Source organism: Amphiura filiformis, chromosome 4 (assembly GCF_039555335.1).
Source record: "Amphiura filiformis chromosome 4, Afil_fr2py, whole genome shotgun sequence".
NCBI lineage: Eukaryota > Metazoa > Echinodermata > Ophiuroidea > Amphilepidida > Amphiuridae > Amphiura > Amphiura filiformis.
In genome coordinates this window covers 55,060,042-55,075,954 of record NC_092631.1, presented here as the reverse complement: position 1 = coordinate 55,075,954, position 15,913 = coordinate 55,060,042, and the positions used below count along the sequence as shown (strand labels likewise).

The following is a 15,913-nucleotide window of genomic DNA, read 5'->3' as shown; positions in this document are numbered from 1 at the left end:
CCCACCAATACACCTTAGCCCTTAAACAGACTAAAATTGTATTGAAAACAGTCTTTTTGAATTAAAATAAACAAACTATCTCATCAAATATTTTATGACCCCCCTATTTTTCTTTCCAAAAATCTATGACCGCCCCTTCCGAAAAAAAAATGCCAGCCCCCTAAAATAACAGAAAAGTCAACATTGTGTTGTGATGTGATCTTGCCGGCCTATTTTAAAAAATAATGTCCTATCTCATGCCAATATTTTGCACTCAGTTGTGTGTTTGTGCACTACACAAGTGAGGTTCGTGATACCTGTAAACAGGCCAAGATAGATGCTATATGCAAATTAGGGGTATTTTCTCCTGCTGATCGATTTTGGCAAATAAATTGCTGCACTTTCCCACGGGGATGACAAATAGTTGGCGTTGTATAATTTGACTTTTCCATACAGGTATTTCTTATTTATTGGGTTATTATTCGATATTTATCACAGTAAATACTAAATATAATCTTGATCGATTTGTACCACCGTTGATTTTTCTTTAAATAAATTGTATTATCTTTTGCCAAATACAAGAACCCCTGTACAATTATGGACGAGACGGAAACTATTCGCTGTTTCTGATTGGTCAAGGGGTGGAGCCAAGTTTAGTCTCATCGTAGCGTCACTGACTTAACCGCAATCGTTTGTCCATAGTCGTATTTTTCGTGAGTAACGTGAGCTTTTTATGAAAATAAAACAGACTGCTAGAAAATCACTGGTAGGCATGAAGGGAGCCCTCTTTCAAAAAAAATATTAAAAAACAAAAGTAAGGCAGGACACAAATGATCACTTAGAATGCCTACATCTAGGGCAACTAGATTTGCTTATAGACTATTTATTACATTATATTATCGAGATTGATAACATAGGCCTATTTCTAAATTTCTCAAAATTCGACTATGGCATAGTCTATGTAGTTGTTTGAGTTTACTGCTTCATTTGAAAAGAGGTATCAATTAATTTACATAAGGCAAAACAAAATTCAGTCAAACAAAATAAAATCAAAAAACTTGCAGCTTGCACTAGTAATTATAAGCAGGCAATATTTTAGTACTGCAGTCATTGGATAAAATTATGCATTTGAAAAGATTTTTGCTGTAATTAAGAACATATATTACTAGTACTTAATTAAAAAAGAATTAATCAGCCTGCGCCTCTAAAATTACACAAGTAAGGCAGGCCTAAAAAACTATAGGGTAGGTAGGTAGCGATTTGGGTTTTTTTTCTTTTAAAGTATAATTTTAAAGTTGAAAATTGTGTTTGATAAAGGCCTTGGAACAGGGTTGGTCGGGTTACCCCAATCAAACAATATTTTTAGGCCTAAGAAGAATACAATATGGGATAAATAAACAAAGTGCCATAATTTAGAGCCATTTTATCATTACAGGTGCTTGCTGAAACGTTTTGAACATAAAATTAATCACTTTGCTACCTTTACTACCATGACTACTGGTGTAGTTTTAACAGCGCCACCTAAAATGAAGTTGAATATAATTGCCAAATTACCAATGATGTCACTTTCACCCATTATTCTTTGTACTATATGCTTGATTTGTTCAATACAACAAATATTCCACCCGGTCAATGTCATCATTGGAGTTGAACCAATAAGAAAGCAAATAACTTTCCTCATTGAACAATAATTTTACAGGGTCAAATTCTATTGCCTGCCTATACCAAGACCATCTATACACTGAACATGTACTTGTGCAGAATGCAGAAATCTGTACTTGTTTTGTACTGTATTGTTATCATGGTAATGCTTTGCATGTCACCTTATTATTTTCCGGCAATGAGTTTAAATAACAAATTCATAATTTTGTTAAGTTATGTACAAATATTATATGAATGTAAGGATTTCTTTCTTTTTCTTTCTTTCTTTCTTTTTCTTTCTTTCTTTCTTTCTTTCTTTCTTTCTTTCTTTCTTTCTTTCTTTCTTTCTTTCTCTTTTCTTTCTTTCTTTCTTTCTTTCTTTCTTTCTTTCTTTCTTTTCTTTCTTTCTTTCTTTCTTTCTTTCTTTCTTTCTTTCTTTCAGTGTGCCTGTCTTTCTTTCCTTCCTTCCGTCTGGGTGTCTGTCGGGGTGTCTGTCTGTCTGTCTTTCTTTCCTTCCTTTCTTTCTTTTTTAGTTCCTTTGTTTTTTTAATATTCAATTAGATGTTTAATTATTTATTTAGTTTACATTATTTAATTTCTTTAGTTCTTCATTCATTTCATAGTAATTTATTAATATATATAGTCATTTACATTTCAAGTTGACTTCAGTATTGTTTGTTGTCCTTTTGATCCTGTGCTGTGAATCTGCATAAACATGTCAATGAGGTTAAGCAAAGAAATAATAATACACACATACCGTACTTCAGAGAAGTAGCATTATTGCCATATAGTTATTTTATTCTAAATATAACTTACTTTAATATAACTTGTTGCAATACACTCTTGACTTGTTTTAACAATCATATGAATTAATAAAACACTTACTTAAATGAAACTTTTAGTGTAACCAAAATTTCAGTGTAAATAAAAAGTTATTGTACAATTAACCATGTTGAACTGTTGGTGTAAGGGATGAATTTAATCTTAGTACTAGAAGCCCAACTCTAACCATAACTTTTATCTACATGCTTTATCCCTAATTAACACTGAAACCTAAACCTAAAACTAAACTTAAAACCCAAACCATATAAACCATAACATAATACACTCAGATTTCAACAATTAACTGAATGTTCTCACAGGCAATTCATTATTGTACAATTTACCAAATAATGGCACAGATTATGTTTATGCCAGGCAACTTCCCTTTATCAGTGGTTAGCACACAATATCTGAATATAAATAACAGGTACATGTACCAAGTACCAAGTACAACGATATTCAAGTTACACCTAGGGTGTGTCGCCCACACAACAGACAAAAATGACCTGGTTTGCCATGAAAATAAAGAAAATTGTTATTGAGAATGCTTATTCACCTGTGCGACACGCCTGAAACTTGGCAGAGGCATCAATTCAGATAAATTATTGACCCATGGTTAGCGGAATCAGTGTATTTGTATTTTGGGTTTCAAAAGAAAGGTCGAAAATAATTATGGAGTGTATTGAATAGAATGAACTTTATGCTGTCTTGTGGCATTTGGGGATTGTCTTATATTTTAAAATGAAATAAATTGAAGATGTAAGTACGAGTAAGAAGTCCTATCCACAAACTGCAGAATGTATGACTTGTCACGGTGGTTGGTATTAAGGGGTGGTGCAATAATTATGTGTACCCCGGGGTGAATTATAGGGGGGGCAAAGATTTTTGGCAGGCCAGAAGGGGGGCAAGCATTTTTGGCAGGTCAAAAGGGGGGTCAAGCGATTTTTGGCAGGTCGAAAGGGGGGGGCAAGCAATTTTTGGCACAGATATTTTGGGTACTGTTTCTATATTACGCCCTAAAAAGGCGTAGGAAAACGCTATGAACACATTCAAATATGCAAAATTTCCTGCTCGCTGCGCTCGCATTATATGATAAGAAAATTTAAGGTTTTAAATTCGGGTTCCCCAAAATCTTACATGTGTAAGGGGGGGGGCAAAGATTTTTGGCACGTCAAAAGGGGGCAAAGGTTTTTGGCACGTCGAAAGGGGGGGGCAAAGATTTTTGGCATGGCCAAAGGGGGGCAAGCGTTTTTGGCAGACCATTTTGAGAATTCACCCCCAGGGGTACGCATAATTATTGCACCACCCCTAACACAGTTAAAACTCGGTCAACTTTTCAAATAGCATGGTTCTGTTTTTACCAGCAAAAACACGTTTTTGCCTGCAAAGTGCCTGTTCTTGCCTGGATTAAAACGGCAGAAATGGCAAAAACGCATTATATTATAGAAATATTTCAAAGTAACACAGAAAGCTCACTAAAACAGTAACACACAATTTTTAATGAATCGTTCTCAACATAATTATCATTGTCTCATCAAGTTCTTAAAATATAAACGTTTTGAATTTACCCATGCGTTTAATTTCTTAGCATTAACTTAAAATCACACAATCAGGCCTTCATACACCCAGGCAATTATTTTGGTTTTGAGGTGAAAAAACTGAAACATAACCACGGTTATTTTTCTACCTGCGGCAAAAACCGGCAAACCCTGGAAAATACCCTGACACTATAAACTTTTCTTTAGTAAAAAATAATGATAATATTCATGATATTCACTGTACGACTGAAAGTAAATAGACCTCGGAAACTGGAGGTATGAGAATAATTTGTTGCACATCTTGAAGAGTATTAATCAAATTACATAATATAAATATAACATTAACATCATTTTACCATAGATCGTCAAAAAACTTTACTGAAACCATGTAACTATGAAAAACTTAATTTTGAAAAAAATATTTTTTATAGGAAACAAAATAATTATGCCTCTTTTGTGAGTGCCCTGCGTTTTTCTTTGTTTTGCCACATAAGTCCGTTAACATCAAGATTGAATGCACCGCGTATCTTGGATAACATGTATCCAAAAGATTGGAAGACAGGGTCCAAGAACACATGTACAATTGGACCATTAATATTACCAGCGATCCTGATAGATATGAAGAAAATCTTCAGTACTGGTTGGCAGATCCAGGTAACTAAGAAGTTGATGGCTCCAAATGCTATGCCCCATACGATGGATAGAAGAATACCAAGGACCACGGACAGGAGGATATACAGCCCGCGCTGTAAGAAGAATATTTACATCATAAAAACATAATACAAAATACAAAAACGAACAAAACCTACAAGCGATGCGGAGGGGGGGGGGGGGTGCAATGCAAAGCAATTTGAGAGCATTGATATAATACATGTATTATATCTTGTAAGATCAACTAGAAAACATCAGTCGCCCTATAAAAGGCCAGCAGCTCTCCGCAAGCATATTCCACAACGGCTAAGATTTTAGCGTCTTCAGCCTTTCGAGAAAGAGTACAAAAATCTCAAGAACATGTCTAGGCCTACATAACAAATATATTACTTGAGTGGAAAATTATTGCTGAAAACCGACATGGCCGAAAGTCACCACACATGACAGGGGAAATGAAAATGCGACGTCAAACGTGGCTGAATTGCGCCCAATAGCTTATAATAAGCCCGGGATAGTAAGTCGAAATCTGATGTTCTTCGAATTACCTTAAGGGATCTAAAATGAGCGTTTATTGCGTTTCGACAGTATTTTTTGTGGGACATGAGAGCACCTCAGACCTATCGAATTGCATTCTGAATACGAAGCATCTCTTTCTGATATCAAATAATTTTCATTTTTGAAAATCACAATATAATACAAATTTTATGACAAATTATAAAAATTTGATATTTTTCAAATTTTTGATATATAACAGTCCTCGAAGTAAATTATATAAATCTAATGATATATTCTTAAAGTGTATGTAGCAGGAGGAAAAGCCGACGGTCAATTGAAAATTTTGACCTTTCATATTGAAGATATGGATTTTTTCCCAAAAGACCTAATTTTTTTTGGTGTTTTGGGAAAAAATCCATATCTTCAATACGAAAGGTCAAAATTTTCAATTGATCGTCGGCTTTTCATCCCACCTACATACACTTTAAAGTATAAATCATCAGATTTATAAAGTTTACTTCAAGTACTGTTAAATATAAAAGATATCAATTTTTAATGATTTGCCATAAAATGTGTATTAAATTGCGAATTTCAAAAAATCAAAATTATTTGATATCAGAATGACATTCTTCGTATTCAGAATGCAATTTGATATGTCTGATGTGCTCTAATGTCCCAAAATAAATACTGTCCAAACGTTCATACCCCAGCCCTTAACGTGATAATCAAAATTAATGATTAAATAACACGTTGAAGTTATTCAATGAACATTCGATTTCGAATCCTGAAAGCTGTAGAGCCTATTATAGTGCCTACTAGAATCTGTGAACGGACATAAAACCAGGTTCCCAGCAAACACAAAAACGTTTTGAAAACGTTTCAAACAGGTTATATTTTGGGTTTTGATGAAAATACACTACAACAATGTTTTTCAAATGTTTTAAAAATGTTATTGTAAAATATTTTTTGCAAACATTTTTGCCACATATTTTGTCAACACTTAAGGGATGGGGTATGAACGTTTGGACAGTATTTATTGTGGGACATTAGAGCACATCAGATATATCGAATTGCATTCTGAATACGAAGAATGTCCTGATGATATCAAATAATTTAGATTTTTTGAAATTCGCAATGTAATACACATTTTATGGCAAATGATTTAAAAAAGCACATTTTCACATGAAAATATATTATTAAAGGCCCTTTCAGGGATACCAGCGAAAGTGCACAAAAAATTGAAATTAATTATAAATTTCCTAAAAGTGAAGGATAAGTCATTTAAAATTGTCATTTGGTATTTTGGAAATGGAAAAAATTTGGCAAACGATGAGGAAAACAACAGTATTTAGAATGTTGAGGCCCCATTCAAATACACGTAGCTAATTTATATACTGTCAGAATATAAATTACAGATTCATGTAAATGCATTATTTTGTCTTAAAGACACGGTTTTCGGTTGAACCACTTGCAGGCTATAGCACATCTATGACAATGTTGAATTTTGATGATTTTTACGATCGTCCGGATGAGCAAATAACTAAATGGGCCTTTAAATGCTGAGCGCAATAAGTCTATGTATATGTTTATGTTTATGTTTTTCTAATGCATGTTCACTTACGACAATCTCTTACCGATGTGTAAGCAAACACTGCCCTGTTTACTTTGAAGATGGCTTCTGGACTCTCTGAACCTTTTGCCTCTCGGAAAACTTCCTGGAACGTTACCTGTTAAAGGTAAAACAAATTGATTGAATTCATTTCGTTCACTATTATTATTATTCGGAAACCTAAGCAGGGCCGGATTTACCTTTTTGGGGGCCCTGGGCCAGCCCAAAATTTGGAGACCCCAAGTTCACCGTGAGGATGGCATGTGCACTCAAGTGACGAGGTTTTGGTTTACAAATATGACCCTACTATAAGATGGAGATTGGCGGCGGAAGAGGGACCTGCATATTTTGTTCTGATTTTAACAGGACATTCGCGAAGCGCGCGAAACATTTTTAGACAATTTTTTTGTTATGTAAAGGTCCAAAAGGCGCGAAGCCCGCAAAATGTTGCTATTTTACCATATTTTGTTTCAAAATGGTGTTTCCGGGCTAAAAAGAACTATACAGAGGGCAATTTGGGGGCTCCCAAAATTTGGGGGACCTTGGCCCGGACGCGTAATTTCTTTCTGCAACCATAATGGGCCGCAATACGATAACACATAGTAGGCCAACATACATGTAAGTATGAGACCATATATAACACAAGTGTATTGCCATTATTATTTCCTCTTACTTAAGGGCTGGGGTATGAACGTTTGGACAGTATTTATTTTGGGACATTAGAGCACATCAGACATATCGAATTGCATTCCGAATACGAAGAATGTCATTCTGATATCAAATAATTTTGATTGTTTGAAATTCGCAATTTAATACACATTTTATGGCAAATCATTAAAATTGATATTTTTGATATTTAACAGTACTTGAAGTAAACTTTATAAATCTGATGATTTATACTTAAAGTTATGTAGGATGGGATGAAAAGCCGACGATCAATTGAAAATTTTGACCTTTCGTATTGAATATATGGATTTTTTTCCCAAAAAGACCTAATTTTTTTTGGTGTTTTTGGGAAAAAATCCATATATTCAATATGAAAGGTCAAAATTTTCAATTGACCGTCGGCTTTTCCTCCCTGCTACATATACTTTAAGAATATATCATTAGATTTATATAATTTACTTCGAGGACTGTTATATATCAAAAATTTGAAAAATATCCAATTTTTATAATTTGTCATAAAATTTGTATTATATTGTGATTTTCAAAAATGAAAATTATTTGATATCAGAAAGACATGCTTCGTATTCAGAATGCAATTCGATAGGTCTGAGGTGCTCTCGTGTCCCACAAAAAATACTGTCGAAACGCAATAAACGCTCATTTTAGATCCCTTAATAAAATGAAAAGAAATTTACTAGAATTAAAATTCTACAACGGTTTACCTGGGGTTCGAACCCACAATCTATGTTTTCAAAGTCTAATGCCTACACCACTGTGCTATGAGTCGTTGTGCCAGGAAGGTGTTTGTTTATCATACTTACTGATTACGCAATAAAGTGCATACACACAATATACTATTACTAGTATATTAGTGCTATAAATACGTATATCATCTCCTAATCCTAACCCTAACCCTAACCCTAAACCCTAACCCTAACCCTAAACCCTAACCCTTACCCTAACCCTAACCCTAATCCTAAGACCCTAACCCTAACAATAATGGAACTTCCCTCGGACTATGCGGTTAGTTATATATTGCGGCTCATTATGGTTGCAGAAAGAAATTAAGCGGCCCGGACCCATCTGGCCTATCTGGTAAATCCGGCCCTGAACCTAAGACTGACAGAGTGACAGACAGAGGTAGCAAAATATATAAGCCAGAACAACATACATCCACACTGACATTATTTATGAAAATAACTTATTAACAAAGACACTACCCTGTTAGAACACAGGGTAAAAACCCGATTGGGTAAAAAACCTTACCCAACCCATGAGTTTTGTTCATTATGGTACCCAGCGGTTTGGTAAATTGGTATAGTGTAATTTGGTACAATGGGCCCGAGCTAGTCCATGGGTCACGATCTGGGGGTGGGGGAAAAATATTGAGAGGAATAAATAAAATTTTTAAAAAAGGAAGTAAATAAAGAAAGAGGAAGTAATAAGTTGTAATGTGCATCTTCTTTCGGCTCAGGGTTAGGCCACAATTGTCCTAATTTGCCGTATTTTAGTTTTACATGTTTTAGCATTGAAATTGCAATTTTCGCGCGCCATCATGTTCCGGTAAAGTCATTTCGTTTGAGGATACATAAAAGCAACTTATAGCAAGAAAACACTGACAACGGTGAGGGTGGGGGTTTAACACTTCCACTTAAATACGGGTCGTGTATAGTGGATGCAATTCCAAGTGTCGCGGAATGGTGCAAAAATGCATTTGTGAGAGTCTGAGTCTCCACACTCAAATCTTACTGTGGCTTTCTGTCTTTGGTACAAAGATTTTATCAAGTCCACAGGTACACCACATGTGCAGAGAATTCCATTTCCTTCATGATGCGCCATAACACAATCAAAGGTCTTGGAGTAGTCTATGAGGCAGAGAAACAGAGGTTGCTGGAACTTCACGGGTTTTTTTTCTTCATTATAATCCCCAGGTTGTCGATCTGATTTCTCGTTCCTCTTCCGTCCTTTCCTGAAACCGAATTCGTTCAGCAATGTTATGAAGCAATACCTTGCTGGTATGGGAGGTGAGAGATATTGTACGATTGTTGGCACATTCTCTGGTGTCATCTTTCTTAAGTAAAGGGAGAATCACTGCCGTTTTCCAATCTTCTGGCGATTCCTTGCTTCTCCAGAGCTTCTCCATCCACATCATTCTCTTTGTCAGTCTTTGAGCAATTCTGCTTGTATATTATCAATCCCAGGTGATTTGCCATTTCTAAGTTTCTTTATGGCTTTTTCAACCTCACTCATCAAGATATCTGGATCATTATCCTAGTTCTCTTGGTCTGTTTCCTCAGGTGGAATACTTTCTTCCTGTGAAGCATATAGCTTCTCACAATACTGTTTCCATCTTGTTTTAATCTCTTCCTCCTCTGTAAGGACGTTGCCATGTTCGTCCTTCACAGCATTGAGCCGGACATTGGTTTGCTGGTCAGTAGCTTGATATTTCTGTACATGTCCCTGGTGTTATTAATTACACCTCGGTACACTTCTGCTTGATAAAATCAGTCTTGTCTTTCCTGATAAGCTTCTAGATTCAAATCCCCGAGATCAAATCCTTTTTTCTTGACATTCCTTGGTTGGTCAGCTGGGTTGAATATACTTCTTCTGTAAGCCATGGCTTTTTTTTACACTTACGTTTTAGCATTGTCTTATGTGCTGAATCTGTTACTGCATGCTTAATATCTTAGCACAGTTCCTAAATGGGTAGTCTCTTCAGGATCATCTTCCAATCATTTTTGAAATTGGTTTCTCACTTCTACTCTATAGCTATTCTTGATCATGCTTACATCATATCTTGTTGCCTTTTTTGACGCTTGATTCTTATAAGCTTCAACTTCATGTGGTTGATACAAGCAGTTGGTGGTCTGATACACAATCTGCTCCTGGGTAGATCTTTGCAGCCATGAAGCTAGCTCGCCATCTCATCTGGACCAGGATGTAATCCTAGATTGTGTAATACTATTTGAATTGTTATAACAAACGAGTATTTTGACACCTAAGTTTTTGTCAAATTAACAGCAATTTTGACCCCATAGAACCATTTTGATATAGATGCAGCTGATAATATAGCTTTAAAATAAAAATTAAGTTACTAAAAATGTGGTAATTGTCTTTCTCTTGCCTCTTAACCCCTTGAGCCTAATATTAAATATGGAACCTTTTGCACTTTATATACCTTAATCAGTAGCGTAGCCAGGGGGCACTGTCTCTTGTGAAAGTCTTGCCCCCTCCTTCTTGCCTCCCTTTAATGCTGGCCACTCTGATATTTATAAGATTGTTAGGCCTTCTTTGGCCTTCCTTCAAATTTTCCCACCTTAAAAGATGTCTTATCCCTTTGCTCCCACTGTCACTCTGAAAATAGTCCTGACTACATCACTGACCTCGACTGGTTTTGATAGTCGGAAAACATCGTCATAAAACTCTCTCGACAGTCGTCGTTGTTCGGTAGTCTCCTCATTTGGGACATTACTAGACACCGTTGGTGGATCTGACGGTGCTGATGACTGAGCTGCAGGAGCCTGCACACTATATCGTTGTGTTTCTGATCCAGGTTCAGATAAATGCTGGTATCCTGGAGCTGTTGGATAGTGTGGTGCTTGGTACGGGGAATATTGAGGACGTTTCTCATCTGAGGGTAAATCTGGAGGATTCCCACTCGCCATCTTGTTTGAGTTTTCAAACACTTATACGAGCCTGTTGACACTGGTCCAAATAATGCGGGACCATAAAATAGTATTTCACACAATCACAATAATAGACATGGGTCATGTGCCTATTGGTATTTAGGAATAAACCTTGAGCAATACCGGTAATACTGGCAATATATTACCGGTATTGCACAAGGTTTATGCTCTACGGGTCGGCTAAAGGTTTTAACTCTCACTTCCCTATAATTATTCTGACACAAATGTTTAAGTGTTTTGTTTGTATCAGAAATAGGAAGTGAAACCTTTGTTCCTGGTCAGAAAATTTTATTTTAGTTTGTTTATTATTTACCGGGTTTGTAATCATTTTAGTTGCAATTTGAAAGTATGTTACATAATCACTATGGACCACAACGGCCTCATTCCAGTGGCATAGTTCAATAACCTCAAATAGTGCATCGAACCATGCCAGCGATGATATTATTATTAAGTTCTGAGGTCGTCATTTTTACGCCGTATGCCTAACTTACGTCTGCTTCATTGTAGTCATTCATAAATTTCATTTTGGGGGAGTTGTGATAGCAAAATAATTGTCAATTAGTGCTGATCAGTTTTTTCAAATTTGAAATTATTTTAGTCAAATTAACAAACCTTCAACGATGGGTATTTTTCTTTGTAACACGTCTATTGAAGGGGAACCTGTTAGAACACCTTCCTTTCTATACTAAACATATTATCTTGTTTTTGCTATTAATGTATAACTATGGGTATATCCTATTCTACTAATACCAAAATAAGTACAAACAGTCTCGATATTACTAAAATATGGGCCAAAATCACAATATTCTAATCTAGATACCAAGTTTGTAATCTAAAATCTTTTAGAAAAGTTTCATAACCAGTGCGCCCTCTACCCTCTCATGCAAAGGGGAGCCCTTAACCCTAGGATGGTGGGCAATTTGTTTCTAACTTTAAAAGATGAGTGCACATGATGAACCCATAATAACACAAATCGTTTGGTGATAAATTTAGACATTTTAGCGTGCTGCGGGTTTTCAGGGCAACAGTAGAGTCTGTGTTAACATATGTATGTGAAGCCTGGACCATAACTCCTAAACTATCTAAAGAGCTGAATGGCTGTCATACTGCAGTTACTGTCCGTTTTCCTATACACAATACACAGTGCTCTCACCATTGACGCGTGACCTCTACAAATGATGTATGTTGGAAGAATGGGCACTTGACTAGTTAACATCACTGTGTGAAAAATAACCAGCCAATATTTAAACTATTCTCCAAACTTCTAGCAAATATATTTCTCTAACATGACCTAAAATTACAGCTAGGTTAGATGTTCAGAAGGGGTCGCACTTTCGTAGAATATGAGTGTGGGCAAAGCATAGCTAGCCCATAGCTAGCCAACTCCCCGTGTTAATTGAATGGAGATTTGACCGAAAATATTGAGCTATATTGGTAACGGACCGCTCCGTTCTGAAGGATGCCAAAAAAAAACGGTACAAGCTACATTTAAATTATTCTATGAAATTCTAGAAAATATAGTTTTGTAACATGTCCTAAATTTTTAGCTAATTTAGGTGTTTGGAGAGGGTCGCACTTTTGTGTTTTAGGAAGGATATGTAAACGACAAATAACACCAAAAATATGAAGAAATTATTTCCAAGTCAACAATCATTATGTTGCTCATTTTCAAGAATGCTGGTTAACAAAAAGCAGGCCATTGTCTCATTTCGTGAACAAAGGTCCACATACCATTGTGTCCTTCCGTTTCCTTTATAATCGGTTACCCAACTGAAGCTATAATACCAGCTTTATTGCGATATCGCACATGCAAAAACAGACACATGTGCACAACCAGAGAAGATCCGATTTCATCAGTTGAGCTGTTTCAATGAGTGTTATCTTGGTTTAATAGCTTTTAATGGGGTTTAAGTCCTGCAAAGGTCGAGATGAATTCTACTGTAGACATGACTGCATCATGTTACACTCGAATGCTTAGTGCAGTGTACAACATCCATTGGAAGCATAAGCAACAAAGAACTGTATGGAGACCTTCCAAGACTCTCAGAGAAGATCAGGGACAGGTTAACACGCTTCGCTGGACACTGCTTCAGGAGTAAGTGTGACCTGTCACCAATCTGATAACCTGGACACCAAAACATGGAACAAGAAACCCTGGTAGACCACCCCTTACATATAGATGTACACAAGCAGGACACTGGACTAGAAGCATCCGACCTGGGAACGGCGTTGCAGGACTGGAGGATATGGAAACCTGTCGCAGTTCGGGTAAACCACCCGAAATAAGTAAGTAAGCAAGCAATCTGCTAGAAACAATCTGAGGCAGACACATAGCAAGGTGACAAAACGTTTACCAAAAGCTGCAAAATAGTGCAAAAAGGTGCAAAAAGTAGGCAAAACACCTCCCCATCCCTATGCTGCTCTATTTGGTATCAATAGATAGCTATAAAATCCTCTCTACGCAGTGATACCAAAAATACGTACCCTAACAAAACTGGGAAATCCTAGATAATATTAAGACCAACAATTGGTTTGTGGCTAAAAAACTTACAAACATGTCGAAATCACTAATCCAATCTAAAATAATATCAAGTTTAAAATTTGATATCACTTAGCATAATTGTATTCCCCTTTTTTTTATATAAAATGCTAGAGTATATAGAAGTAAAAACAAATCAATGGGCATCGCCACACCCTCCCCCCTCCAAATCCCCCACCCTCGAAGTTCAAATGTGTCCAGATCTGGTCAAATCAGGCTAAAGTGGCAAAAAGTGAGGAGGAAAAAATCCAATACTTGAAAAACATAAGAAAAGGGGCATATGAAAGGCTCATAACTTGGGGATTCAACATCAGTACAGTATTTATAGGTACTGGTCGAGCAACTTAGTAATGGTAGTAATTCAAGATAACTCCCCAATTACAATGAGAAATTATCTCTTCAATCCTTTGTGCCTTACTTCAACTTAGGTTCCATTATTATGTGAAATGTGTGTCCTCAAAGAGTTTTATAACATAGAGGGGCAACAGATTACGCAACCCATTGTTCCTTTGTGCCGATTTGATTTACCGTCAAGCTGTTCATCGAGAGGTACCTTTTGTTCATGACAAAAGGGTTTCACCATTAAATCGGTAACTAACCTGACAGCGTATTAACGCTTTACCAAGAAGGCTACTGTCAATAAGTGAATAAACAAAAAACACTTGAGCGAGAGGTATCTTTTTTCTCATACAGCCCACGGATGTGGTTGTGTAGCCGAAAGCACACTTTATCCGTCGATGTACAGTTATTTACCGCCCACAATATTTCAGGCGCACCATTCAAATAAATTGAATAGAGTTGCTGATCGATAATACCCGGAACAGGGATGCGTGGCAGCCAGGTATACATGTCTATACGCAGGCGCGTAGCAAGCGGGGGGACAGGATGGACGAAGTTCATGGGCCCCGAGGGTTCAGGGGCCCCGAGCACAAAAACGAAAAAGGGCTGATAATGGAGAGCAGGGCCTGATTTTTATACCATTGGGCCAGATGGGTCCGGGTCCAGGGCAAAATTGCCCTATGCATCTTTCTTTTAACCCCAATAACAGCATGTTTTTTGGTCAAAATAGGGCAAAATAATATTGTAAAATTTTCCGCGCTTCGCGCGCATTCAAACACCGAAATTTATGTTGATCTGAGGCCCAAATAGTCTGAAATTGAATTGAACAAAATCTGTTAGTCCCCCTTGGTCCCCCATTAGTTAAACCAAAACTTGGCCACTGACTTGAGTGCACATACCTTCCTCGGCACGTGAGTTCGGGGCCTCCAAATTTTGGCCTGGCCCAGGGCCCCAATAAGGTAGGCTAAATCCTGCCCTGGTTAAAAGGGCCCGTACTGCTCCTTGTCCATGGGCCCCTGATGCTCTTGCTACGCCCCGGTCTATATAGTCGGGTATCTATCAGGTTTTAATGTGCATCCCCCCAGGACTCTACCAAACCAACTTTTTTAGCTTCCTTTTATGGTCCTATAACACATTCAAGATGTTAACAAAAAATATTTCCCGGCACTCCGGCCATATTCAAGGTTAACGGTCAACACAGGGGTCAAATTTCAAAGTTACTCAAATCTGGTTAACAAGCACACCACATTATTCCTCTCATTGCAAGGATTCAGAAAAAGTATAGTTTGACCTACCTGCGACTTACCGTTCTTGAGTTATAAGCAAAAAGGTCAAATTTTGAGCGGTGGTCAGTTTTTTTTGGCCACACAGGGGCCAAAAATTAAAAATGCTCCGATTTCAACTCAAGTGGTCTCAAATTGCTCGTCATGCAAAGGCAAGTCAAAAAAGGAATTGTTTGCACTGTCTGAAATGCTTCGTTATTGACAAAATTGGCCATAAAGGTCAATCCCCCATTACAGCCTATCGACCACAACCTATGTTGTGACGTTTCCTAGGTAACGAAACATCCTACATGGTTACAATTATTCCTTATTTGACTTATTTTTACATAACAAGCAATTTGAGACCAATTTCGTTCAAATTGAGCATTTTTTATTTTTGGCCCTGTGTGGCCAAAAAAAACTGACCACCGCCCAAAATTTGACCTTTTTGCTTATAACTCAAGAACGGTATGTCGCAGGTAGGTCAAACTATACTTTTTCTGAATCCTTGCAATGATTTGAGCAACTTTGAAATTTGACCCCTGTGTTGACCTTTAACCTTGAATATGGCCGGAGTGCTGGGAAATATTTTTGTTAACATCTTGAATGTGTTATAGGACCATAAAAGGAAGCTAAAAAGTTGGTTTGGTAGAGTCCTTGGGGGGATGCACATTAAAACCTGGTAG

General features: G+C 36.9%; 1 protein-coding gene across 1 annotated transcript; it reads right to left on the bottom strand.

Annotated features, from left to right (window-relative positions):
* Positions 1-4,413: 4,413 nt before the first annotated feature.
* Positions 4,414-11,229, bottom strand: LOC140151082 (caveolin-1-like). The gene is made up of 3 exons (XM_072173291.1): positions 10,785-11,229; positions 6,761-6,853; positions 4,414-4,726 (listed from the first exon to the last, which is right to left on the bottom strand). Exons 1-3 carry the CDS (start codon positions 11,064-11,066, stop codon positions 4,424-4,426), a joined length of 678 nt encoding a protein of 225 aa, XP_072029392.1. The 5' UTR covers positions 11,067-11,229; the 3' UTR covers positions 4,414-4,423.
* Between the last annotated feature and the right edge of the window lie 4,684 nt (positions 11,230-15,913).